The sequence below is a fragment of the Crinia signifera genome, chromosome 3 (assembly GCF_055691185.1).
Source record: "Crinia signifera chromosome 3, ASM5569118v1, whole genome shotgun sequence".
NCBI classification, from domain to species: domain Eukaryota; kingdom Metazoa; phylum Chordata; class Amphibia; order Anura; family Myobatrachidae; genus Crinia; species Crinia signifera.
In genome coordinates, this window is record NC_139219.1 from 259,860,070 (window position 1) to 259,873,129 (window position 13,060).

At 45.9% G+C, this 13,060-nt stretch overlaps 1 protein-coding gene across 1 annotated transcript in view; it reads right to left on the reverse strand.

Annotated features, from left to right (window-relative positions):
* The window catches only part of LOC146062992 (cilia- and flagella-associated protein 57-like), a 54,695-nt gene that overhangs the window by 3,770 nt on the left and 37,865 nt on the right, over positions 1-13,060 (reverse strand). The window contains exons 13-20 of the mRNA XM_083174998.1: positions 12,724-12,817; positions 12,335-12,525; positions 10,695-10,868; positions 7,485-7,643; positions 5,672-5,815; positions 3,971-4,087; positions 2,886-3,020; positions 509-652 (exon numbers count right to left, since the gene is read on the reverse strand). Coding sequence (XP_083031124.1) covers positions 509-652; positions 2,886-3,020; positions 3,971-4,087; positions 5,672-5,815; positions 7,485-7,643; positions 10,695-10,868; positions 12,335-12,525; positions 12,724-12,817 — 1,158 coding nt within the window. The remainder of the gene's footprint in view (positions 1-508; positions 653-2,885; positions 3,021-3,970; positions 4,088-5,671; positions 5,816-7,484; positions 7,644-10,694; positions 10,869-12,334; positions 12,526-12,723; positions 12,818-13,060) is intronic.

Below are 13,060 nucleotides of genomic sequence, written 5' to 3' on the forward strand. Positions count from 1 at the left end.
GGGTGGTGAGTGGGTTAAATAGATACATGGAGATGGTCTGTCTTATGGACGTGTTGGTAAGGTTGTGCAGATGCTCAGTTGTTCACTTTGAAGACCATACCCTACCATAGCAATGGTTTGAGTTTCCATGATGTAATCAATGGTGGCGTCTAAAGTCTGACCAGGAAGTATTACAGCGTGTATGGACGCTGATAGAGGGTGTCTCTATCTTTACATATTCATATGCACAGATGCACAAATGGGAAGGCCTTTGCAGCCACATTTGCATAAAGCCGAAGGTTGGTGGCCACCAAAAGTAACACTTTTGGCACTAAAGGGGAGGGTTGGCGTTAGGCCGGGAACGGGCACTGTTAGGGTGAGGCTGCAGGAGTGGCGGGTTAGGAGTAGGGCTAGGTTTTAAGTTCTTATTGAGCTTTTAACTGTCAAGATGTCACTGTCTGTATCCTGACCATTTAGATCTTGACTGCTGGTCTTCCTTACCCAACCCCACCCCAATGACTGTATTTACCTGCATGAACCGCACAGTAGCAGAACGATGAATCTCTGTGTCCTTCACAAGCTGCCCCTTCAATGTGCTTACATGGCGTTCCAGATGCTCCCGCTGTCGGGCATATTCCTGATGGATGTCAGCATCTATTGCAATAATTTCTACCTGAATACACAGGAGTTTTATAAACATTTTGTGTAATATCATTAGATTATTTTATTCATTGTTTACAGGGATGTCACCTTATTACAGGGATGTATCTACCATACAGGTACATAACCACAGGCCAGGTGCAGCACACTGTAATGGGATGTATCTACCATACTGGTGCATAACCACAGGCCAGGTGCAGCACACTGTAATGGGATGTATCTACCATACAGGTACATAACCACAGGCCAGGTGCAGCACACTGTAATGGAATGTATCTACCATACAGGAACATAACCACAGGCCAGGTGCAGCACACTGTAATTGGATGTACAGTATCTACCATACAGGTACATAACCACTGGCCAGGTGCAGCACACTGTAATGGGATGTATCTACCATACAGGAACATAACCACAGGCCAGGTGCAGCACACTGTAATGGGATGTATCTACCATACAGGTACATAACCACAGGCCAGGTGCAGCACACTGTAATGGGATGTATCTACCATACAGGAACATAACCACAGGCCAGGTGCAGCACACTGTAATGGGATGTATCTACCATACAGGTACATAACCACAGGCCAGGTGCAGCACACTGTAATGGGATGTATCTACCATACTGGTGCATAACCACAGGCCAGGTGCAGCACACTGTAATGGAATGTATCTACCATACAGGTACATAACCACAGGCCAGGTGCAGCACACTGTAATGGAATGTATCTACCATACAGGAACATAACCACAGGCCAGGTGCAGCACACTGTAATTGGATGTACAGTATCTACCATACAGGTACATAACCACTGGCCAGGTGCAGCACACTGTAATGGGATGTATCTACCATACAGGAACATAACCACAGGCCAGGTGCAGCACACTGTAATGGGATGTATCTACCATACAGGTACATAACCACAGGCCAGGTGCAGCACACTGTAATGGGATGTATCTACCATACAGGAACATAACCACAGGCCAGGTGCAGCACACTGTAATGGAATGTATCTACCATACAGGAACATAACCACAGGCCAGGTGCAGCACACTGTAATGGGATGTATCTACCATACAGGGACATAACCACAGGCCAGGTGCAGCACACTGTAATGGGATGTATCTACCATACTGGTGCATAACCACAGGCCAGGTGCAGCACACTGTAATGGGATGTATCTACCATACAGGGACATAACCACAGGCCAGGTGCAGCACACTGTAATGGGATGTATCTACCATACTGGTGCATAACCACAGGCCAGGTGCAGCACACTGTAATGGGATGTATCTACCATACTGGTGCATAACCACAGGCCAGGTGCAGCACACTGTAATGGGATGTATCTACCATACAGGTACATAACCACAGGCCAGGTGCAGCACACTGTAATGGGATGTATCTACCATACAGGTACATAACCACTGGCCAGGTGCAGCACACTGTAATGGAATGTATCTACCATACAGGAACATAACCACTGGCCAGGTGCAGCACACTGTAATGGGATGTATCTACCATACAGGTACATAACCACAGGCCAGGTGCAGCACACTGTAATGGAATGTATCTACCATAATGGTACATAACCACAGGCCAGGTGCAGCACACTGTAATGGGATGTATCTACCATACAGGGACATAACCACAGGCCAGGTGCAGCACACTGTAATGGGATGTATCTACCATACAGGTACATAACCACAGGCCAGGTGCAGCACACTGTAATGCGCGTACCATTCTCGGTTAGGTACACTGATACGGGACACTGGCGTGCTGGATAAGCGCAGCTCCATCTGTATTGAGCAAAGGCTGTGAATACTTATGTACATTTGATTTTTTTTTTTCAAATAAATTTGCAAAAATCTCCCAAAAACTTTTTTCACATTGTCATCATGGGGTGTAGTGTGTAGAATTTTGAGGGAAAAAATATATTTATTCCATTTTGGAATAAGGCAGTAACATAATAAAATGTGAAGCGCTGTTAATACTTTCCAGATGCAATGTAATGTAATGTGATAGAGTCTTCAATTGGCTTCTGAAAATAATGTGAAGTTCTCATTGGCTAGCTCATAGACCCATGCACCATGTCCAGCAAACAGCATGGGACACAGGTGGGGCATTAATGAGCCCACAGGCCTCTATCTATGGCCTCCAGACAAGTCCTGGCCTTGGCAATGCTACTTATTGTCTGAACTATTTAGAAACCTGCCCATAAAAAGACCGACAGACAAGAACTTACTGCGTCCCCATCCGGTGCGTATTTTGAGTACAACTTCCGAATGGCACTCTTCAGCTTTTTAGGCTCTTGGATAAGTCCGACACAATGATGCAGATCAACCTGGAAACGTTTAATGATGGTTTCAATATTGCGAACCTGCAGAAATAAATGAATACACGTTTCACTTTAAATTCCCTGTTGTCAAACATTTAAACTCATTACGCCATGTGATGCGAGAATCTTAGCACAAGTGTGCTGATAGGAGACGCCAGGAGACTGTGGTGAATCCTTGGATATGTGACACTTGTATATCTTGTGCAACTGAGTCTGTATGCGAAGCACAGCGGATCTTAGCGTGGAAGTAAACAGCAGGCATTGTATACTCATTCATAGACTCAGTCGCACAAAGATATACAAGTGTTGCATATTAAATAAATCAGCAAAATCTCCTGTTGCGTCCTGGTCACATTATAATGAGTCTGAGCTGTTTTTCCAAACAAAATTATGCAAATAAAGGTGATCGACACTAGCAGAGTCTCATGGGACCTGGTGCACTAAGACCCTAATACAGGCATGTCCAAACTGTGGCCCTCCAGTTGTTGTGAAACTACACATCCCAGCATGCCTTGCCATAGTTTTAGCATTCCCTAATAGCAAAACTATGGCAAGGCATAATGGGACTTGTAGTTTCACAACAGCTGGAGGGCCATAGTTTGGACATGCCTGCCCTAATATAATGCACTAAGAGAGGCTGTTTGGTGCAACTGCAGCACTAATGTATGAGGCAGTGACAGACTGGGCCTCCCCTTTGGCCCTGGCATTTGTGAAAACCCACATACGCACATGCACGAGCTGCACGCCTATCCTCACAGCATACCCCCATCTATTCTAAGGCATGCAAATCAAGCAACAGGGGGGTGGGCTACATTACACAGATATATATCCCAAAGGCTGCGCTGTACATGGCTATCCGGGGTCTCTCTGTGCCCGGATCTGCCCACCAGTTCATTGGCTCCTCTAGCATTCGCCAGAGGTGCTAGATAGGCCGTCCAGCCATGGTATGAGGACATATGTGTACTTCTGGCGCCGACTGTGTGCTGCATCACCTTCTGTCTTTCCTTGTGCATCTCCTGGTGTTCTGCATTCAGCTTCTGTTTCAGTTCTGCGTTGCTCAAATCCAACTGGGTGTTCTGCTTGTGGAAAAGGTGCAGCTCTGTTTCCATCTGGAATTACATATAGGGGCCCTTTGTTATTGGTACTGTAAGTAAGCTCACTTTATATAATATTGATATATAGGCACAGGGGTAGATTGGACATAAGGCTCACAGGGAAGATCCTGGGTGGGCTAACATGTCTGGCCCCACTTCCATATGACAGACAGCCCACTGCACACATTACACTGCAACCTGTTATTCCACCTCTGCACAAAGCACTGATGCCCTGGATACACAAGGGGAAATTTACTAAGATTTAGAAATACGGCCGATGCCGGATACATCGGGTGTATGTAAGGAAAATATGACTTGTAAATAGGGCAAATTTACTAATCTGCCATATTTAGCGGATTCATATTTTCTCCTATTGTAGCCAGCCATATCCATTCGGGCTGGGGTTATTCTGGAGGGGGGACCCCTTCATTCGGGGGGTCTCCACTCCCCCAGGATCCCAGCCCAGTCTGAACAGTCAGGGGGATAATGCTTTGGCCAGGGGAACTAGTATAAATAGTTTCCCCCAGCTGTGGCATTCGCCTGCTGGCTGTTTGGGCCCGGTGCTGGTTCTGAAAATACGGGGGACCCCTAGTTATTTGGGCCCCTGTATTTTGGGAACCAGGACCGGCCCTTGAGCTTGGTGCTGGTTTTAGAAATACCAGGGAACCCCCAACTTCTTTGGCCCCTGAATTTCTAAAACCAGAACCGACTCTTTGAGCCTTGGGCTGATTATAACGGTGGGGGGGGGGGCACGCCATTTTTAAAAATTGTTTATTTTTTCTATTTTTTTACACAGAGATGTCTGCGCGGATCTGCTTTAGCCAAATACGCCTGGAAAATTAGGAATATTTTCCAACCCTATTTTTGGATTAAATACCGGCCGTATTATACATATGGTCGGTTAGTAAATTTGGAGTCACTATTCAAATAAATGGTGAATTCTATTCATATTCTTTTGATGGTGTATTCATTCTTATTCCAGAATAGGAATACGAATACGTCTGTCAAAAGAAAAGGAATGCCCGTATACTGGCCTTTGTAAATTCGGAAATACGATTTTCGACCAGTAATAGGACTGAATGGTTACGAATACAGAAATTCATAGCTATTCGTAAGATACTACAGCTATAAAAACAGACAAGAGGATGACCCAGGTTAAGGCCCATACAGCAGGTTTAAGCGGCTTTCAGCTCAAAGCCGCCCAGTGTGTATGGCACGGCGGTGAGCTGTCAGTGCTGCTGCACGCTCCCAGATCATCGCCGGGAAAGCCGCGCATCTGCTGGTTATACCAGCAGATGAGCGGCTTTGAGGACGGCTTTGCATAGCGCCGGGCGCTGGACAGGGGGAAAGCCTTTCAGTGTGTATGCACTGAGCGGTTTCTCCCCAGCGATGAATGCGATCATGGCTGTCCATCCAGACTGGGCATAGTCGCCCAGTGTGTATGGACCTTTAATCAGACATTACTCTGCAATGTAGAGCGCTTATAAACTACACCAATACAATACAATAATAGTAAACCAAGAGTAGAAATACATATAATAAAATAATTGAGTGTAAGGAAAATCATGATGTGTTTAGAGCACAGGACAGATGTGTTACCTCCTGGATCTGCTCCTTCATTTGATTGGTCCCATTTTGCTGATGCTCATTTTGCTTTTTCAGCACCTTGATGCTATTATCCAGGACAAGGTTCCACTTCTCCAGTTCCTCGTTCTTCTTTAGAACCTCGTCAATTTTCTTCTCCTGAATCAGAAATGAGAAATATTAGGTAAGGAAAAAAAAAACCATATTTATTTTATTTGTCCTCTTCCTCCATAATTCTACTGAGTTTGCTCGTTCGCTCGAGGAGGGAAGGTCAAGGGGCAAGCAGCAGGGGAACGCCCAGTGTTTTATGGACATCCATCAGCGCCCGCCCCCCACTCAGTGGATAGTGGGCATCTGAAAAGTATGGACTTTCTTTTCAGAGCGAAGGCTGCAGAAGTCATTCGATGGTTCACGACCGTTGAATGATTAGTCCTCCGCTCAGCCACCTGCGAGGGGATGTGTTTGCATACACAGTCCCTCGCATGCTAGTGATTTACCTGTTTGCTAGGCTGCAATTATACGCAGCCTAGCAAACACGTCTGAATCAGGCCCATTATTTGCTAATTATACGCTGGGCTGATAGTCAGATTGGGATTCCATTGGGAAGCCTCTCTGTCTGTTCTAATGTGCTTCTAGGACTACTACTGTCCATACTGCAGATGCAAACTGCAGGGAAGAATGGGGGTGTGCATGCACAGGTTTCCTTGACAGTTGTAGTGCGCCTCTATGGGCTGCAGCTGATAGAAGCCAGTGTGCATGCACAGTGCTGAAAAGGGGGGGGGGGGTCTCTTCACCCCTGACACTGGTTGTGTCTTGTGCACATGCACAAGCCTGTTTGTCTGATTTATTCCCCCTTCCCTCTGCAGGAGCGGGCTGCGGGCAGTACAGCAGGAGAAGCCGGCATCCCTAAACATGGCAGGTATGAGCCCCCACTGCTGACCACTTCTAATGCTTCTATAGAACTATCATCATACCTCCCAACATATTGAAAGGGGGAGTCGTAATTTCTTGCGTGCCTTCAGCCTGCTACCAAAATGGGAGCATGGCCTTGCCGTTATTATGGGGTCATGCCCAGTGCTCTTTGAGCTGATGGTATGTCCCATGTCCCTCTCTCCTGTGGAATAGATGCTAATTACCCAGCCCCTCTTCACTGGTGCTATGCTAGATACCCCAATGCAGAACACGCTGGTAGGACAGCAGGACAGTTCTAAAAAAACAGGACTGTTCTGTGAAAATCAGGACAGTTGGGAGGTATGGCTATCAATTAGATTACAGCTTAAAGCTATATGTAGAGCCTGTCACTAAATTCCCATGTAATGAGGTGTATGCATTGCGATATACAAGCAGTTCAGTACCAATAGACAGATTTGCTCACACCAGGCATACGTCACAAGTATACCGTACCCTATGCTCAAGAAGGAGAGATAAGCACCTACCAGAATCAGAGGTGTGTTCATAGTCAGCCAATCAGGAGCAGTTTGCTAGTACTGGCAACCATTATCATCATTAATATTATCATTTAGAATGCATATTAAGACGCAGTAAGTAGGTGTAAGTGGCAGAATCACACAAATCTGCATGGGTGAATATGCACACAAGAACTTTCTTAGCATGATGCCAAGCTGCCATTATACCATACCTCCTAACTGTCCCAATTTTGCTGGCTCAGTATGATATTTTTGGGACTGTCCAACCCGCGGGCAGGAGTGTCCTGCGGTGGAAGAAGTTGGGAATCCCCTGTTACTCGCTGCTCTAGCACACAGAGGACCCAGGGGCATGGCCAGCTCTCTGTTAGCTGTGATACTGCGTAGGCCAGGGACCAGCTCACCTTTTCCTGCATCCTTTCATCCCACCTCTGAAGCTCTCTCTCCAGCCCCTGGATGTCCTTCTGCAGAGATCTGATAACATCCTTCAACTTCTGCTGCTCCTCCTTCATCCTCTCAATGTCTGTGTCACGTTGCTCAATTTCTTTCTGCAGATTATTGAACTGTGTAGGGAACAGCATTAGCCCAAGAGTCTCATAAGCCTTTATGACCCCTTGTCCATTTAAATAGACATTATTAAGCAAAGTATTGCATGCACTGTATTGCAATGACTGTTGCCACTGAAATACCAGTGTCTATTTAAATGGCCGATGCTAGAGTATCAAAATATCAATGTAAAATTAATCACAATGTTTTATGTACTAAATGGGGTTACTTGGGGCCTAATTTGTCTACTCCAGTGGTTCCCAACCCTGGTCCTCAAGTACCCCCAACAGTGCACGTTTTCCAGGTTACCCCGCAGGTGCACTCATTATTCAGACACATATTAAAAGATCCACAGGTGGAGCTAATTATGTCACTTGTGATTCTGTGTGGAGACCTGGAAAACGTGCACTGTTGGGGGTACTTGAGGACCAGGGTTGGGAACCACTGGTCTACTCTACCAGTGTCATACAAGAAACATGCAATAGGACGTAAAGGGTTAATGGTAAATTGTATTTTTCTATGTCTAAGAGGATACACCCTATTTGCTTATGAGGATGGCAACAGAGCAATAGTGCCAAATCCATCAACTATGTTGTGTGAGTGAGTGTGTGTGTACTGTATATATATATATTGTGCATACATCAGGGTTGCTTCCCTGGTGATGTATGATTGCCAGCACCTGTGGCGAGCTACAGGTGTTTCACCACAGGTGATGGCAATCATACATTACCAGGGAAGTCCAGGAACAGAGCATTTTCTCCCTGAAGGAGAGGGTCAGGTAGGCAACCCTGGTGTACAGTACATACAAACAGACACATATAAATAAAGCAGAAATATATTGAAATATATATTTCTCCAGCAACTCATCAATAAATCTGTTTTATTATATTTATTTACTTAAATGTCCTAATACTGCAGATGACGTTGCTTGTTGCACCTAGCGTATAAGGCAGGGGTAGCCAACTCCAGTCCTCGAGAGCTACCAACGGTGCATGTTTTCCCGGTCTCCTCACAGAATCATGAAGTATTTAGCTCCACCTGTGGATCTTTTAAAATGTGTTAGTCTGTAATGAGTGCACCTGTGTACCTGTGAGGTGAGCTGGAAAACGTGAACTGTAGGTAGCTCTCGAGGACTGGAGTTGGCTACCCCTGGTATAAGGCCTTCCCTTTTCCATAATCGACAGCAACCATCTTGTTTAAGTATGACTTGCAGAAATAATTCTAAAATGGCGTAGAGATTGAAATGTTATTGTAGATAGTGAATTGATGTTAGAGAATTGTCTTTTGTTAAAATTGCAGTGTTCAAGCAATGCCAGCTAGTCTGAACATATTAGTCACAAAACCAGATAACAGGGCCACACATGCGTAGACCCCAAGGCCACTGAATCTTTTCCCCAGCAACAAGGAGTTGGGTGATGATAGCATTATGACATTATGATTGAAGGCAGAGCTGTGCAACTTTATGTTTCTTGTGTGAGTCTACATTTGCAAATACTTGTAAGCAAACTATGTTTTAAGAAAAACATTGTCATTCATTTTTACAATGCAGCATTTGCCATTTTATTTTGAAGGGTTATAAAGTACTGAAACATATGCAGGTGTTATCAATACATGTGTGTTTGTGTGTTCGTGTATATAGAGTCCCTGATATATATTTTGAGGGTGCAAGGTGTACAGATGGGGTCGGGCTCTTCTTTGCTGGCGAATCGTCAGAACGTCACCGCTGGCGATCTGCCAGCAGCCCGGCTCACCATCTGACTGAGACGCGCGTGCGTCTCACGCGCACGCACGTCTCAGTTTCTGTCGGCGGGGCGACGGGAACCCTGTCCGTCTCCGCTTCAGGGAGACGGACAGGGTTAGGAAGGGGTGCGGGGAGGCGGCGGGGACCCCCGGTTACCGCCGACAAGCCGGCGGTGACCCGGGGGAATAGATCGGAAGGGGACGCGCGCATCTCGTGCACACGTCCCCTTCTCGCTGTACAGATGGCGGCTGGCGGGGGATGGCGGCTGGCGTCGCCATCCCCTGCAAGGATGAGTCCTGCCCTATCTGTAGCTCTCTTACATGGATTCCCACATCCTTCTTGTGACTGGCACCATTGCAGCTGCACTACACATGCATGCTACAGACACCATACAGGAGCCGCCAGAAGAGGAAATTCTGAATTTTCCATTTTGAGAACAATTGTTTTCAGAATGAATTGTGTTTATGTGTGTATGTGTGTATGTTCCCTATGGACTCCAAAACAGCGTGACCGATTTTGATGAAATTTTCAGGGAATCTCAGCGGGTGATCCTGTGAAGTTTGTTAGCAATCGGATCAACAGAAATGTTTTTTTTTTTGGGGGGGGGGGGGGGGGGGGGGGCAATTTGCACCAAAGTTGTGCAACAGAACCAGATTGACCATCAAAAAATTGTCACCAAATTTAATCAAGGCAACAATCATCGGTGGCAAATTAAAAGGCGAAGACGTACTGATTCCATGCATACTGATGATTTCCAACGATTTACCATTTGAATTCAAGCAGCTCCAGTTCCCTTTGCGTCTTGCCTTTGCTATTACCATCAACAAAGCACAAGGCCAATCGTTGACTGTTGCTGGCTTAAATTAGGAAAATTCATGTTTTTCACACGGCCAGTTGTATGTGGCTTGCTCCCGAGTTGGCACACCGAAAAAAAAGTTATTTTAAGTTTTTACGCCAAATAAAAAAAGAAAAAACATTGTCTATCCGCTGGCCTTAAGATGAATTAATAAAAGAAATATAATTTCCCATTTGCCTTAAATGCATGTGTTTTTTTTTCTTGGGCGTGGCATGGCACTGTACCTACAGATATCAGCTAAAACTTTGTCACATGACCGCCCCCATCCATCCACCAGAAGTCATCTGCTATAGATAATTAGTGCTTCCCTTGTGAAGCCGGGGCGGGTCGCTAGTTCTAAATAAAATTGTTAATGTGGCAATAAATAATAGGCTGGAGCCGCCGTCATTCACCTCGCCATCAATTCATTCCTGGTGGCTGCCGCACCAGTGAACGTGGACGTGCTAAACACCCATGCCCATGGTGTTCTACCTTTGTTTTCATGATTCCATTCTCTCCCTTGAGATCCAGAAAGGCTTCTCTCTCCTTCTGGAGGCGAAACTCATATTTCATCTTTATGTCCTGGATTTCTCCATCTCCATCCTCTTCTATCTGTCTTATAGTCTCATCAAATTCTCTTTGCTGCTGCCGAGCTTCGTCTTGGGCCTATGCCAAACACAACACAGTACAAATGAGGTGGGAAAGGACTGCCTAGACAGACTGATAATTATGGACTGCACTGAATGTCAAACTGTGGCTGAGTAGCCTGCAACAGCACATACAGGGGGCATACACACTACAGGCTGCATATCATCTGTCACTAAAATGCTTTAAAAGCTGAAAGAAAAATAATTATCTTACCATAATAAATGCATACCTCCCAACAGTCCCGATTACCGCGGGAATGTCCCGGTTTTCGGAGACATTCCCGCATCCCTCCCGCGGCCGGCAGTGTCCCGCGGCGAGGGGGGGAGGCTGTTGGGAGTCCCCCTGTCGGCTGCTGAGCAGCGGGCACTAAACGCTGTGTGCATGCGCACAGCGTCTATTCCCACAGCCAGGGGGCTGGGGGCATGGCTAGAGGCTCACAGAGCCTCTGGGTCATGCCCCCATAGCGGCAAAATGGGGGCGTGGCCTCGCGGGAGAACCGCGAGTATAGGCCACGGCCCTTTAATTAGGCCATGCCCCCGTCATTTTTTGGAGAGCAACCCTGTGTCCCTCCTCCATCTCCCTGTAAGTTGGGAGGTATGTAAATGTCAACATTAACATAATGAATTTGTGTCATTTTACTAATCCCACAGACAGTTCTTTTAGTATTTACCATTTATAATTTATATCCCCCTTCCCCTAACTCATTGGTATCTTTAGTCCCTCCACTGAGTAGCCGCTGTGACCAAAAAGCATCATCCAGCAGCTGTCTGTCAGGCAGGTCCTGTCCCTGCTGTTGTCAGTGAGAAGGAGGCGGGGTCATTCAGAGAGATGGTTCGTGCAGCCTATTGCTGCAAGGCAAGGCCCTGGAAGGAGGTAACTGCATGCAAAGCTCCACCACTGGTGCGCTTTGACATCACCATCCCCACCACACACAGCTGCATCCAGTTCCAAACACTGCAAAATCAATTAAGAACAATAGCGATCATGTCCCTAATCTGTAAACAAAACTGTTGATGGGAAAATGTACTGGAATGCATTAGAAATAGTTTAGAGCCAGGGCTGCCTTAAGAGCATTGTAGGCCCTGGGGCAAGCAATGCATTTGAGGCCCCTCCACACGTAAACAAAACTCATGCCCCTCCTTTGGTCCAGTGCTATCTCTCCACTTGCTTCCATACAGTGAATGGCTGTCAGCACTCGGGTTGGTAGATAGCTCCAGCCATGCACCAATCAGCATGATGAATGCTACCTGACTGCTCTGTTTGTGTGTAATTCACAATCACAGTGACCAGGCAACTTTCTCTAGTGCCTCCCAAGAAGCCCAGGAGGCAGATTCCCACAACCCAATTTTCCCCAGCTTGAAGGCCCCTAGATTTGGGGGGGCTTTGGGCACCTGACAATAAAGCCCATATGTTAAGATGGCCCTGGGTAGAGCTGGGGAAAGTAATCCCAGAGTAAAGACAGTGATGGAACCAGGAGCTCTTACTTGCTGCAGCTGAGACACTATCTCCAGTAGTTTGGCCTCGTAGAATTTGGTAAGTTCCTCCAAGGCCTGGGTCTTATTCTCCTGCAGTTCATGCAGATGTTTCTGGTCATCCTCCTGCAACTGCTGTGATTTCACCTGAAGCTCCTGATACTTCTCATAGGCCATCAGCAGTTTCTGTTGGACAGCCATCTCTAAATACCACACATTGCATATTTAATCAGTTGCTATTTTTCTTAGGTTGTTTTAAATATATATTATCTTTTAAAAAACACATGAACACGTTTAGTTAACTACACAGTGGCGGCATTCACTCTGCAATCTGAACAAATGCTCATTTAAAAATATCCTATAAAAGTATCTAATTCTGTAAATTGTATAGTATGTTGTACCCAAATCCTGAATCTCTTGAGATTGTTTTTCTATTAGACTGGATATTTCTTCCCGGTGCTTTAATTTCTCTTTTTCTGCTTCAGCCTTGAGTACCTGGAAGATGGGGGAAATGAGACCTGTGTGTACTGTCCACTAGCTCAATCCATGGTATATCCACCCATGGGCCTAATTCAGGACAGATTGCTAATTAGATAATTCAAAAACCAAGCAATTATTAAACAACCGTACATGCATACCATTCACATTGAGCATGCGTGAGGGGAATTAGCCAGTATGGATCATAAACGCAATGTAGCCACAGTTTGAATGTCAGGAAGTTGGCATTTGAGGGTGGAA